Raw genomic sequence first — 14,095 nt, forward strand, 5'->3', positions numbered from 1 at the left:
TCAAATGATTTAATGGATATAATTTTTCTGTCAACATTTACTGAGTATCCACTGCGTACAGAACACTCCTGAGGGAATTGGCAAGAAAGATAAGGACCTTTCTGTCCTTATCTCATTTGACCTTTCTGCCACATGGGACACTATTGACCACTCCCTCCATGAAACTTTCTCATCCTTTGACTTCTGTGACTCTTTCCAAATTTTATGATCTTTTCTTTGCTGTTCTTCCACTTCTTAAATGTTGGAGATCCCTGCTGTTTCTTCCTGAACCTTTTCTTTTCACCCTTCATTCTTAGCCTTTTTGGAGTCACAAATTCCTTGGAGAATGTGATGACATACGTCCTGTGGGGAGGGCTTGTTGCATATAATTTTAGGATTACATGGACATCCTGAAGCACCTGATGACTCCCTGTGGGTCCTTACCCCTCAGGTGAAGAACTCCTTTTCCATGGCTTGAACTACTACTACTTGATGACTCTCAAATCTTTTATATTTAGATGGGCTCTCTCCAGACCCAGACATCCAGCTTCTTAATGCATTCCTTCACTTGGATGTCAAATAGGTACCTTAAACTCAAACTCAGCATGTCCCATTTGAACTTACCATCTGTCACTCTCTCCCCAATTGCCCCCATCCTATGGTTTCCGTTTTGGTGAGTGGCACCACCATCCAATAAATTGCTCAAGTTGTAAAGAAATAAAAGCATCAACCCTGATTACTACGTCTGAAAAAGAGTTTGTCAAATGACTAAAAGAATGGAAAGATGGATCAAGTATGATGAAGACAACAGAGGATAACTATTGAGAATGATATAATGAGACTTATGTTCAACTGTACAGATGAGAGCTAAAGGCTGGCTTAATTAAGCAAAGTCTTCAACCAAATGAATATGTATTTATTAAGCACCTATTAGGGCGAGGCACTGATTTCATTAAGGATTAGACTTTAACAATATTTTCAAGGAAATGAGGAGTATGGTTTGTCAGAAAAGAGTAATCTCAGTATTTCAAATGAGATAAATATTATTTACTTAAATCGAATTAATCTTACCTCATGACCAAGAAATGCTAAATTATTAACAGCTTCTTTAGGTCCTTATTATGATACTTTCACAGATTTCATCATAGTTTGCACATAGCAGCTATGACAATGGATACTCAAGGAAATGGGACACTCTTTGGAGTTTAAGATCATTAGATTGGGCAGCTTTGCCTCCCTGAACTCCCTTAGCTCTTTATTTGCCCTTCTCTGATGGCACTTATTTTCTGTTTCATTTTATAATGCTTTGTGGGCATCTCTTATCTCTCTTAGACATGTCCCCCTGGCACCGCTCTGCCCAAAGACTCTGTGCTTACCCAATTTTGTGTCTTATATCTGGAAGGCGAACAGAAAATATTGAGTCAATGAATGTTTTTCAATGTCAAAAACCCATTTAAAGATAATATCAAATGTCCTATAAGTCAAGGAAATTGTGTTACAATTGGTGTTATAAAGTTTGTCATGTTTTCCAATATGACAGCTGCATGTGGAACAATTAAGCAAATTACAGATGTTTGTTTTAGTACTTTAAGGCAGCGGGGAACATGCTAACCCATTTTAGAAAGTTTGTCATGAAGCAAGGAATTGGCTGGTTGAACGCCGCCTCCAGGGCCAGACTGCGTGCCTTTGAAACCTGGCTTTGCCATTCAGTGGCTGGGAGGCTGAGGGCCTCTTGGTGTCTCACTTTCCTCATCTGGAAAATGAGAATCGTAATAGTACTTACTTCACAGAATTGTTAAAAGGACAAAAAATAATGTATACACACAATGCACACAGAATGGTGTTCAAATTCATTAGACACTAGCCATCATATTCTTACAATCCCAACAAGAAGAAAGGGGGGGATCACGATCACATTATTAGATTAGGAAAGAATGAGATTTTCTTCTTTGGAAATATGATATAGACAAGATCTGTCCTATCTTCCAAGCTCGAAACACTCCCAGGACCCCCGCCTTGACATGACACCACAAATGCCTAGTGGGTATTTTTAAGATGTAGGTAAGAGTTGAAACACATTTTATTATCAATCAAATAGGTGTAAATTTCACACAAACCATGTTCTATCCTTTTTAGCATTCCCTACTCAAAAGACTCATTTCCCCTCCAAGACCAAGGTAACAGATTTTACCGTGTGGTTGTCCCCTTCTCCCATCTTCCCCACCCTTTACTCCAAAAAGCTTCCTAGAATTTAAAGATAGAGGCTGGATCTAACCAAGGGCACAATGCAAAGAATTAATCAGTGAATCCCAAGTTGTCTAGTTGGTCTTGTTGGCCTTCTAGAATGTTCTCAATCTGCCATTGCTGCCAGCCCACTGTTGGCAAGGCTTCAGGCAATATCACAGGTGGGAAGAGGGTGTGGCTGCAGCTTAACCTTAGTGTAGAAGCTACAAAGAATAGTACACTTCAGAGAGGGGACCATTAGAAACACTGAAACAATAGCCTCTGATAGTCAACCCAGTCATGGGATGATGAGTGACAGAGGGCTGCCTTTGCCTCACACAAGAGCGCTTCTCAGTTCTGGAGGCCCGCTCACTATGGGATCACGTGGTGATGTGTCTCTGCCATGGGGAGCCCACTGATGAGCAAAGGCCAGCATTTCTCAACCCATATACATCCACAGATGGCTGTATTTATCTTGTAAGAAAAGGTCATGGCAGGGTAAGGAATTTTAGTATTGCTTAGAGAAGGAATGCTCTGAGACAATTTTCAAGGAATCCTAGAGAAGTGCTTTCTAGTTCCCACAACGGAGGTAAATCTAATTCTATACCGAAGATGCACGCACGCGCGCGTGTGTGTGTGTGTGTGTGTGTGTTTTGAGGTATAACTGACACATAGCATTAGTTTCAAGTGACAATGTAATGCTTCAATATTTGTATATATTGCAAAATGACCACCACAATAAGTCTAGTTAACATCTGTCACCACAGTTACAAAATTTTTCCTTGTGATGAGAACTTTTAAGATCACTCCCTTAGCAACTTTCAAATATGGATTACAGTATTATTAACTACAGTCATGTTGTACATTACATCCCCATGACATTGATTTTATAACTGAAAGTTTGTAACCAAAGGTATGATTTTTATATTATACCTAAGGTGGTAAAAATTGGGTGCAATTTTTTTCTCTTTTAGTAAGGATAAATGGAAACAGACAAAACAGACACCGAATTTAGTCAATATGAATGTTCTTGGGCAAACACGGTTGAAAATATAGCTTAACTTCAATAATGGTCTTATTCTTTTTCCCATAATTTTCATCGCATTTTATAATCGGTTACTTCAGTCTGTCCAATTTCTTGGTGACTCATTATTACATCTTTCTTAATAAAGGAGGAGACGTATATTTCCTGTTAGCAGGATTTTCTTTTCCTGAATTTGTGCCACCTAATTATACTGTTTTTTCTCCCTTTTATTCAAAATAGCCTGATGGGGCAAGAAAAAGCCAGGCCAGGAGCACTTGCTTGGTGTGTTCATACATCTGAGAGAATCTGACATAGTTGGGGAATGGAGATCCCTAGATTTTGAAGGCCATGTAATATACTTTGGATGATTATATGTTATTATTTAAACTGGGACTGTTTTGAAAATGAAAGGGGGCACTAATCGGATAGGATAATATTGTAAATCAAGACTGTCACAGGCAAACCAGAATTTAGGGTCATCCTAATGTGGTAGAAATGGTCTGGACTTATATCCAAATCTTGACTGTACCATTTCCCTGCTTTTGACCTGTGCAAAGTGATATAACCTCTCTGAACTTCACTTTCTACATCAGTAAAACAAGGATAATAATTCTCATGTGGTCAGGGCAGGGGCATGTACCTGGCGTACTATATATCCTTTGTAAATATTATCATAATGATGTCTGCCTGTATATCTAAAATTCTTTACCATAGGCAGTATGATATTATGAATGGATTAGGTTAAATTGCACTTGAGGTGCAGTCAGTTGCCCCATCACAAATCCCCACTCCTGGATGGCAGCCAGAGATCTCATCAGGGAGACTCCCTGTAGAGGTGGGTACTACAAGTACATTTCTCCATCTTATCTCTATTAGCATCAAAGATCATTTTATTTAATATAACAAATGTCAAAAATGAATTTTCATTGTTGAAATTAATGGTTAGTCATCATAATGAATGTTAGAAATAGTCTCTCATTGATAGAATTTGTGATTTCCAAGATATACGGACTAGCTAAAATATTTTAGAGGTACTCCCACCCTGGCATGAACAAGTTGTAAAAAGCTGGACCATTAGAAATGGTGTGGGGGATGAAGGGATTCCAGTTGGTTGATGCTTACTAAAAGGATGATAGAATCCTGGCTCTGGAATATTGTTCATATGCCCCCAGTGAATCTTTCATGCAAGGTCATGATTACAGAATCCAAAAGGACCAAGACCTGGCATTTCATCAGACTCACAGAACAGGTGGTATATGTTAACTTGTCTCTGCTTGCTAAACAAATGTTTAACAAATGTCTGTATGACAGAAACTGGCCTAAGACTTGGTTTAATTATAAACTGGTTATGAGGTTGTCGGATCAAACAAACAGGTTGTCAAAATCCTGATTCCTGTATTTTGGTTGCTATCACTATCTACCAACAATAAGCCGGCAGTTTTGCATAATTAAATTATTTGCAAGTTATTTGCTCCTTCTTAACCACTGACCACTAATGTGATTCCACAGCTAGAACTTCAGCCTATCTCTGTTGGCCATATGGAATGAAAAAACAAAACAAAACGAAAAACTGAGTCTTAGAGAAACTGACGTGCATAGAATGGTAAATGGCAGATCCAGGTCGAGAACTCAAGTCATGTGATTTGAAGTTCAATGCTCAGCAGTGGGCACAAAACAAATGTGTGTGTGTGTGTGTGTGTGTGTCACACATCCATGTCAGATGAAGAGAAGGAATAGGAAGGAAAGGGAAGTGACGTGAGGGGACATGGAGAAAAACCAGAAAAAAATTAGACATTAGAATGCGGTGCCCTGGGACCCCAAAGAGGGTGCTAAAATTGGGGTTAAGCCCCCAAAGACGGGATAGGAAAGCTCTGAAGATATTTGTTCAAGAACTAGTTCTATAAATAATAATAGAGTCCATTAGAAAACAAACTTATGGTTACCAAAGGGGAAAGGTGGAGGTGAGGGATAAATTAGGAGTTTGGGATTAACATATACGCACTACTATATATAAAATACATAATCAACAAGGACCTACTGTATAGCACAGGGAACTCTACTCAATACTCTGTAATAACCTATAATGGAAAAGAATCTGAAAAAGAATAGATACGTGTGTATGTATAACTGAATCACTTTGCTGTACACCTGAAACTAACACAACATTGTAAATCAACTATACTCCAATATAAAATAAAATTTTTTTTAAATTACAAAGTCCATTAATCTTCAGCCGTGGACTAGGAATAGTTCATTTGCACCCTTGAATCCTACTCTGAAAATGGCAAATTTTCTACTCCATAATAATGAGACTATCAATAGCTATTATTTATTGAGCTCTTTCAAACTGTGCTAAATATTTTACACACATCATCTTAACAACACCCTGATAATGAAGGTATTACAACAATTAAACAGTTAAATCCTCCTAAAAAATGCGGGGGTAGGTACTATTATTCCCATTTTACAAATAAGGAAACGAAGGCACAAAAAGTTGTGTAATTTGCATATGATAACATGGCTAATAAGCAGCAGAGCTGGCTCAGAGTCACCATTAAGCTACCAATGCAAGCTGTGCAGAATGTTGTTGAATGGTACTGACTTAAAACCTTGTGGCCAGACTAACACGTGAAGTAGAAACTAAATTGGTAGTACAAAATGTGGACTTAGGAGAGGGGCCAGAGGCAAGATGCACTTGCTTGTGAAGAGCCATGTGACTTGGAGTTGTTTCTGATACATGAAGTACATGAAAAATGGCTACAGAATGAGAGACACAAGCACAAGGGTGAGATCAACCTTAAACATGCCGTAGGAGAAAAACCTCTTCTTGCCTGAGAGAGCTGGTGCAGGTGCCACCGAGAGAAGCGAGATAATAATCTGAAGCTGAAGCAATGTGGAAGATCTCAACTCTGACTGAGAGGCGGAAAAAGCCCTGGGGACATCTCTGGGGGCAGTGAATCATTCAAATTTCCCATTCTCTTTCTTGGAATTTAGAAACCTCAGTCAGAGAGCCAATAATGGAGTCAGGCCGCAACATTCACCGAGTACCTTTTTCATGAAGTACTCTTTGGTTGTAAATGTAGAATAAGTACTGTCTTTATTTATTTAATGTTTGCAAGACTGAGTTCTCAGAAAGAAAAATGTTCTGTAAATTCCATACATTCTCAAATAACAGGAAAAGCAATTTGAAGAATGACAAAATCACCACTCCCAAATTCTACACTAGAGTTTTAGGAGTAATTAGATCTGTCATACTGAAGAATTCAAGCCATTTAGGACCTGCTGCTATAGGTCAGTCTCCCACAACTGGTCGCAGCCTCCTGGGACAATTCCTCAGCCATATTAAAGTGGAGACTCTCCTTTATGTTTGTGAATGCATATGATTCTAACCAGGGCTCCAACCCCTCCCTATTTCCTGATTCTAACCAGGGCTCCAACCCCTCCCTATTATTTCCTGATTCATCCACGCAAGCAAGTAATGAGAACACCAGGTGAGCATACATATTTACATAAGCTGCAAGGCTGTGCAAACAAACTCTTATCCAATTAAAGGGCATTTTATAAATGGCTCTTATTTCCTACAATTTTTAATGGGCTTAATGCATCTAAAATCTCTTCCATAGTCTTTAAAAGTCCTTATCCCTATTCTCTTTAATGCTTTCCACCAGTGTTTTTCCTGTATAACACACCAAAGTCTCTCGTTTAACTCCTATATGCATTTTTTAAAAACATCTTTATTGGGGTATAATTGCTTTACAGTGTGGTGTTAGTTCCTGCTGTACAACAAAGTGAATGAGCTGTATGCATACGTGTATCCCCATATCCCCTCCCTCTTGCGTCTCCCTCCCACCCTCCCTATCCCACCCCTCTAAAGTTGTTGCAAAGCACCAAGCTGATCCCCCTGTGCCATGCAGCTGCTTCCCACTAGCTATTTTACATTTGGTAGTGTATATATGTCCATGCCACTCTCTCACTTCGTCCCAGTTTACCCTTCCCCCTCCCCATGTCAAGTCCATTCTCTATGTCTGTGTCTTTACTCCTGTCCTGCCCCTAGGTTCATAAGAATCATTTTTTTTTTAGATTCCATATATCTGTGTTAGCATACGGTATTTGTTTTTCTCTTTCTGACTTACTTCACTCTGTATGACAGACCCTAGGTCCATCCACCTCACTACAAATAACTCAATTTCGTTTCTTTTTATGGCTGAGTAATATCCCATTGTATATATGTGCCACATCTTCTTTATCCATTCACCTGTCGATGGACACTTAGCTTGCTTCCATGTCCTGGCTATTGTAAACAGTGCGGCAATGAACACTGTGGTACGTGACTCTTTTAAATTATGGTTTTCTCAGGGTATATGCCCAGTAGTGGGATTGCTGAGTCATATGGTAGTTCTATTTTAAGTTTTTTAAGGAACCTCTATACTGTTCTCCATAGTGGCTCTATCAGTTTATATTCCCACCAACAGTGCAAGAGGGTTCCCTTTTCTCCACACCCTCTCCAGCATTTATTGTTTGTAGATTTCCTGATGATGGCCATTCTGACCGGTGTGTGGTGATACCTCATTGTAGTTTTTATTTGCATTTCTCAAATGATTAGTGATGTTGAGCATCTTTTCATGTGTTTCTTGGCAATCTGTATAGCTTCTTTGGAGAAATGTCTATTTAGGCCTTCTGCCCATTTTTGGATTGGGTTGTTTTTTTGATATTGAGCTGCATGAGCTGCTTGTATATTTTGGAGGTTAATCCTTTGTCAGTTGCTTCATTTGCAAATATTTTCTCTCATTCTGAGGTTTGTCTTTTTAATGGTTTCCTTTGCTGTGCAAAAGCTTTTAAGTTTCATTAGGTCCCATTTATTTATATTTCCATTTCTCTAGGAGGTGGGTCAAAAAGATCTTGCTGTGATTTATGTCATAGGGTGTTCTGCCTATGTTTTCCTCTTAGAGTTTTATAGTGTCTGGCCTTACATTTAGGTCTTTAATCCATTTGGAGTTTTTGTTTGTGTGTTTGCGGCACATGGACCTCTCACTGTTGTGGCCTCTCCCGTTGCAGCACAGGCTCCGGACACACAGGCTCAGCGGCCATGGCTTACGGGCCAAGCCGCTCCACGGCATGTGGGATCTTCCTGCAACGGGACACGAACCTGTGTCCCCTGCATCGGCAGGCAGACTCTCAACCACTGCGCCACCAGGGAAACCCCTGGAGTTTATTTTTGTGTATGGTGTTAGGAGTGTTCTAATTTCATTCTTTTATATGTAGCTGTCCAGTTTTCCCAGCACCACTTATTGAAGAGGCTGTCTTTTCTCCATTGTATACTCTTGCCTCCTTTATCAAAGATAAGGTGACCATGTGTGTGTGGGTTTATCTCTGGCCTTTCTATCCTGTTCCATTGATCTATATTTCTGTTTTTGTGCCAGTACCATACTGTCTTGATTACTGTAGCTTTGTAGTATAGTCTGAAGCCCAGGAGCCTGATTCCTCCAGCTCCGTTTTCTTTCTCAAGATTGTTTTGGCTATTCGGGGTCTTTTGTGTTTCCATACAACTTGTGAAATTTTTTGTTCTAGTTCTGTGAAAAATGCCATTGGTAGTCTGATAGGGATTGCTTTGAATCTGTAGATTGCTTTGGGTAGTAGAGTCATTTTCACAATGTTGATTCTTCCAATCCAAGAACATGGTATATCTCTCCATCTGTTTGTATCTTCTTTAAGTTCTTTCATCAGTGTCTTATAGTTTTCTGCATACAGGTCTTTTGTCTCCTTAGGTAGGTTTATTCCTAGGTATTTTCTTCTTTTTGTTGCAATGGTAAATGGGAGTGTTTCCTTCATTTCTCTTTCAGATTTTTCATCATTAGTGTATAGGAATGCAAGAGATTTCTGTGCATTAATTTTGTATCCTGCTACTCTACCAAATTCATTGATTAGCTCTAGTAGTTTTCTAGTAACATCTTTAGGATTCTCTATGTATAGTATCATGTCATCTGCACACAGTGACAGTTTCACTTCTTCTTTTCCAGTTTGGACTCCTTTTATTTCTTTTTCTTCTCTGATTGCTGGGGCTAAAACTTCCAAAACTATGTTGAATAATAGTGGTGAGAGTGGGCAACCTTGTCTTGTTCCTGATGTTAGTGGCAATGGTTTGTTTTTTACCATTGAGAACGATGTTGACCATGGGTTTGTCACATATGGCCTTTATTATGTTGAGGTAGGTTCCCTCTATGCCTACTTTCTGGAGAGTTTTTATCATAAACGGGTGTTGAATTTTGTCAAAAGCTTTTTCTGCATCTATTGAGATGATCGTATGGTTTTTACTCTTCAATTTGTTAATATGGTGTATCACATTGATTGATTTGCATATATTGACGAATCCTTGCATTCCTGGAGTAAACCCCACTTGATCATGGTGTATGATCCTTTTAATGTGCTGTTGGATTCTGTTTGCTAGTATTTTGTTGAGGATTTTTGCATCTATGTTCGTCAGAGACATTGGCCTATAGTTTTCTTTTTTTGTGACATCTTTGATTTTGGTATCAGGGTGATGGTGGCCTTGTAGAATGAGTTTGGGAGTGTCTCTCCCTCTGCTATATTTTGGAGGAGTTTGAGAAGGATAGGTGTTAGCTCTTCTCTAAATGTTTGATAGAATTTGCCTGTGAAGCCATCTGGTCCTGGGCTTTTGTTTGTTGGAAGATTTTTAATCGCAGTTTCAATTTCAGTGCTTGGGATCGGTCTGCTTATAGTTTCTATTTCTTCCTGGTTCAGTCTCGGAAGGTTGTGTTTCCTATATACATTTTATCACTAAGTATATAAGTTCTAAAATACTGTGTGTAGGTTTTGAAATAATGAATGTCAAACTTTCCTGGTGTTCACAAAGTGCCAGTGAGCTAAGAATTTCTATTATTTCCAGTAAGGGGTTTAAATGGGTTCTTTTTTGAAATGCACTTTGTTAATATATTTTTATTTCACTTCCACAGGCTCCACTTTAGATACGTTAACTTGCAATGCTTTTTAGGCCACAGCTTTTATCCTTATGGTTTTGCAGAGATTAGTGAAAAATGGACTCAACCATTGGCTAGAAATTGAATTTCAGTAAGAGAGAAAAAGATGCTTATTATTTAGCAAGTCAACAAAGAATATGTTCTGTGTTATCATTATACACCTTTAAAGTGCAGTGTTAGCTTAAAAACAAATAAGCCAAGGGGAAAAAAATCCCAGAAAATGCTACACATTAAAAGCCAGTACTTTTTCTTTTTGAGAACATTGTTTCTCAGTGACAGTTACTAGTCAATATTGACTTCTTATAAAGGATTGGAACATCAGGAAGGCAAAGAAGATTGACCACATTTCAATATAATTGAAGGTCGCTGACTGTTTTTCTATTTTCTTTGTTTCTAGTTTTCAAATTCTGAATGATTCGTGTTGACCTTTAGCTTGCCGTGTTCTCTGTGCCAGAGCCAAGAACAATTCACAGGTATTATTTACCTAGCTAACTTCATCATTAAAGCTGCCAAAGAGGATCCAGGATGGGACCAACATAGGGTTGCAGGTCTGTACAAAGGATAAAATGAAATATTGTACAGAAGTGACCTCATGTGTTTTCACAGCCTCCATGTAAGTAGATAAGAACTATTATTCCCACTTTATAGATACGGAAACTGAAGGGATAAGGAAACAGGTAAGTATACCCAACATTTATTGAGCATGTGTAATATGAGAGGCACAGTGCTGAGTTTTGGAACATACATATAAATAAGGTAAGGTCAATACCCTCCATGCAGTCACAATGTAGTGGACATGGCTGACTGTGAAAAACACAATAATAAGGACACAGAATACAATGGGAGGATGATGTCTAATGGCTGGAAGGTTTTGGAAGGATTTTGTGGAGGTGGAATCTGAGCAGAGACTTAATGGGTAGTGAGTATTCTACAGACAAAGATGGTGGGACAGCAGAGGGGATGGTAACAGCAAAGGCATAGGAAGGATATAGTATGAGAATCTGTTAGTTTTCTCATAGGACTTGAGTGCAGGGCAGGGGTAGAAGGGAGATAACATGTTCAGAGGGTTTGTACATGTCCTTGAATGCCAACTCTGGTAGCAATGTAGAGAAAAGTTAGGGTGGCAAGGAGATAATTTAGGAGGCTATTGTGATGGTTCAGGAAAGAGGTAATGGAGGCTTGAACTGAGCAGAAGCAGGAGTAGAAAGAAAGGTAGTGATAGCAGAAGTAGAATCTATGTAATTGTCAAGTGATTGGGCATAGACTGTGAAGGAGGAGGATGAGTTGAAGATGATTCTGACATATTGAGTCAGTTAACATTATTATATTTGAGCTTACCCTTGGGCCAGACAGAAGGGAATTTCTATTGGAGAGGTGGAAATGTGGGTCTGGAGATCAGGACAGACACTGAGTTAGAAATCAACCACAGGGATATGATGGTACAAAGAGAAACCGACGAAAAGAAAACCTTAAAATTTTAAGACAGAGAGGGGTAATAAAGGCCGAGGAGTCATTGGTGTCACCTGAATGGTCGGTCTGATTGGGAAGCAGAGGATGTAAGATGATAGAAATCAAGGAAGAACAGCTGAGCTGCTGAGGGTAAGAGTAAGCGATTTCCTGTGGTCACAGAGGTCACGACCAAGCTCCTAAACTCCGCACCTACCTACTGAATTATTACACAAGAAAAACAGTGTGGTTTTTCAAGGGGATTTTACTCCTCATTTTCCCTCGGCCATCAAAATTAATTGCAAGTTCCAATTTTCATTAAACTTTCTTTGCAGCTCACACTAGCTTCCTTACATTGAGCTTTCTAGATGACTATTATTAATCAAGTACGAGGCCCCCCCGTGCCCTCCTTCACTCTTGTGGTTACATGCAAGGGCTTCCAAGTCACAGAGGCTGGTTGGAATCTAACCCAGCAGTGTGACGAGGCTCATTACCTAACTTCTCTGGCCTCGGTTTCCTCGTTTGCAAAATGGGGGCGGTGGTGGTACTCACCTATTAGAGTTGAGAAGAGTGCATGAGAGAATGCAAGTAAAACTCTCAGCACATTGCCGTCAAAGGCTCAATTCATTTTTGCTGTTACAGTATTGAAATCTCCCTGAAGGTAGAAGACTACTCCAATAGGACTACTTTTCCCTAAGGCGTGCAGCACTGATCTGAGGCCGTCTGAGCCTCATCCTGCCAGCCCTCAGCGAAACGCACACGTAGGAAGAGGGATAAAGAGCTGACGGGTTCTCCGGGACTCGGCAGCCCACGGAGTAGGGCGGCTGGCTGCAGGGAGCCGGGGGAGGAGGGATCGCAGGAACCGCCCGAGCCCCTCGGGGGACCACACGTCACAGGGTGCAGCGCGCCCACCCAGAGTGGAAATTTAGCCCGGTGGAGTCGGATTGCGAGAGAGCCGCGGAGGAAGCAGTGCACGCTGGGAGCGGTAGTTTTCAGGCCTCAAGTTCACGGGTCGGAGGATGGCCGAGGCGAAAGGTCCATCCCCGGTCCCGCCTTTTGTCCACGTCTCACTTCTCCCAGCCAATGCTCTCTCCTGTCCCCCGGGCCAGCCCCTCTCCGATCCGGCCCCTATTGGCCTTGAGGCTCAGCGTCTTGGGCCCTACCCGGAAGTAGCGTTTGGGGAGGTGGTTTCCTAGACTACGACACCGGAAAGCTGGGGGAGGTGCTCTGGGCTGCTGAGAGCGGAGGGCGGTGGCAGCGCTGGCGCTAGGGACCGGCTTAGTGGCTTCGGGAAGCAGCTCGGCGACGGCGGACGCTCGCGTTCCTCCGCATCCCGGCCTCGACACGGCTCGCAGCTCCTTTGCCACCGGCGTCCGGCAATGTGTCCCACCGGCCGGGCGTAGCAGCTGCGCGTGCGCGGAACCGCGGGGCCATGAGCGAAGCCGGCGGCGGCCGGGGCTTTGGGTACTCGGTCCCCCAGCGAGCGCCATGGAGCCTGGTGGCGGCGACGGCCGCGCTCTGCCTCGTGTCGGCCACGTCCGTGTGGACGGCGGGGGCCTCGCCCATGAGTAGGGAGGAGAAACAGAAGCTTGGGTAAGGGTGCTTGGAAGCCTGGGGTGGGTTTCCTCGTGAGGCTGACCACGGGCGAGGTGCCTGTCATTGCGACCCGGGCGCCCAGTGGCCTCTCCTGTCGCGATTGGGACGGCTGTTACCTCGAGAGAACCCTGGCGGGGTGGACAGGGTCCGGGAAAGTGGGGGTCGCCGCCCGCGATGCTACCTCGCGGGACTGTCGGGGTGTCGCCCGGGCCGTCTGTGACACGTGCAGGCTCCTTAAGGCCAGCCGCGGTGTGTCAACGCGGCTGCCATGTCACTGGCCCGTGAAGGGGGCTACACACCGTTTCCCTGCGCGCGAGAGTTCCGAGGTTGCCTTTCATCAGAGACGTGGTTAGATTTCTTGCACAAGTGAGCTCCCAGGTGGGAAATGTTGCTGATCTCACAGCAGTTAAGGAAATCATGTTTACACCTGTTACGGAATAGGGGGCGTTCATTGGAACTTGAACTTTACACATTTTACCATTTCCTTGCAGTGGTTTTTTGCACTGCATTTTCATAGTAGAACAATATTTGATGGTAGTATTCAAAAGCCTCAATTAAATATACCTATTCACTTTACTCAAAGTAGTTTTATCAGTCTTGAAAGTCATAAAATCATACGTTATATGTACAGCATTTAATTTAGAGTAAGTGTTCCTAATACACACCAGGTCCCACAAATGAATAAGGAAAAAGCCAAGAACCAGTAGAAAATGGGCAAAGGGTGTGAAGAGTTAATTCACACAAGAGGAAATGCAAATGGTCAATAAACATGAAGTTACTCAACCTCATAAATGTGAGAGATGCTGACTAAAACAATGAAATAGCTGGGTTT

The 14,095-nt window shown here is 41.7% G+C and overlaps 1 protein-coding gene across 10 annotated transcripts in view; it reads left to right on the forward strand.

The window, feature by feature from the left end:
• The first annotated feature begins 12,888 nt into the window (after positions 1-12,888).
• EDEM3 (ER degradation enhancing alpha-mannosidase like protein 3) overlaps positions 12,889-14,095 on the forward strand; it is a 90,150-nt gene continuing 88,943 nt past the window's right edge. For 2 of the 10 annotated variants that reach the window (XM_089909948.1, XM_089909950.1), the window contains exon 1: positions 12,889-13,260. In XM_089909948.1, coding sequence (XP_089766074.1) covers positions 13,100-13,260 — 161 coding nt within the window. In that variant the 5' untranslated portion in view covers positions 12,889-13,099. The remainder of the gene's footprint in view (positions 13,261-14,095) is intronic. The other 8 variants (XM_089909956.1, XM_089909986.1, XM_089909999.1 and 5 more) reach the window with 6 other exon arrangements.

Source organism: Delphinapterus leucas, chromosome 1, assembly GCF_059928025.1.
Source record: "Delphinapterus leucas isolate spDelLeu-1000000601 "Yukka" chromosome 1, BTC_Dleu_Yukka2, whole genome shotgun sequence".
Lineage (NCBI taxonomy): Eukaryota > Metazoa > Chordata > Mammalia > Artiodactyla > Monodontidae > Delphinapterus > Delphinapterus leucas.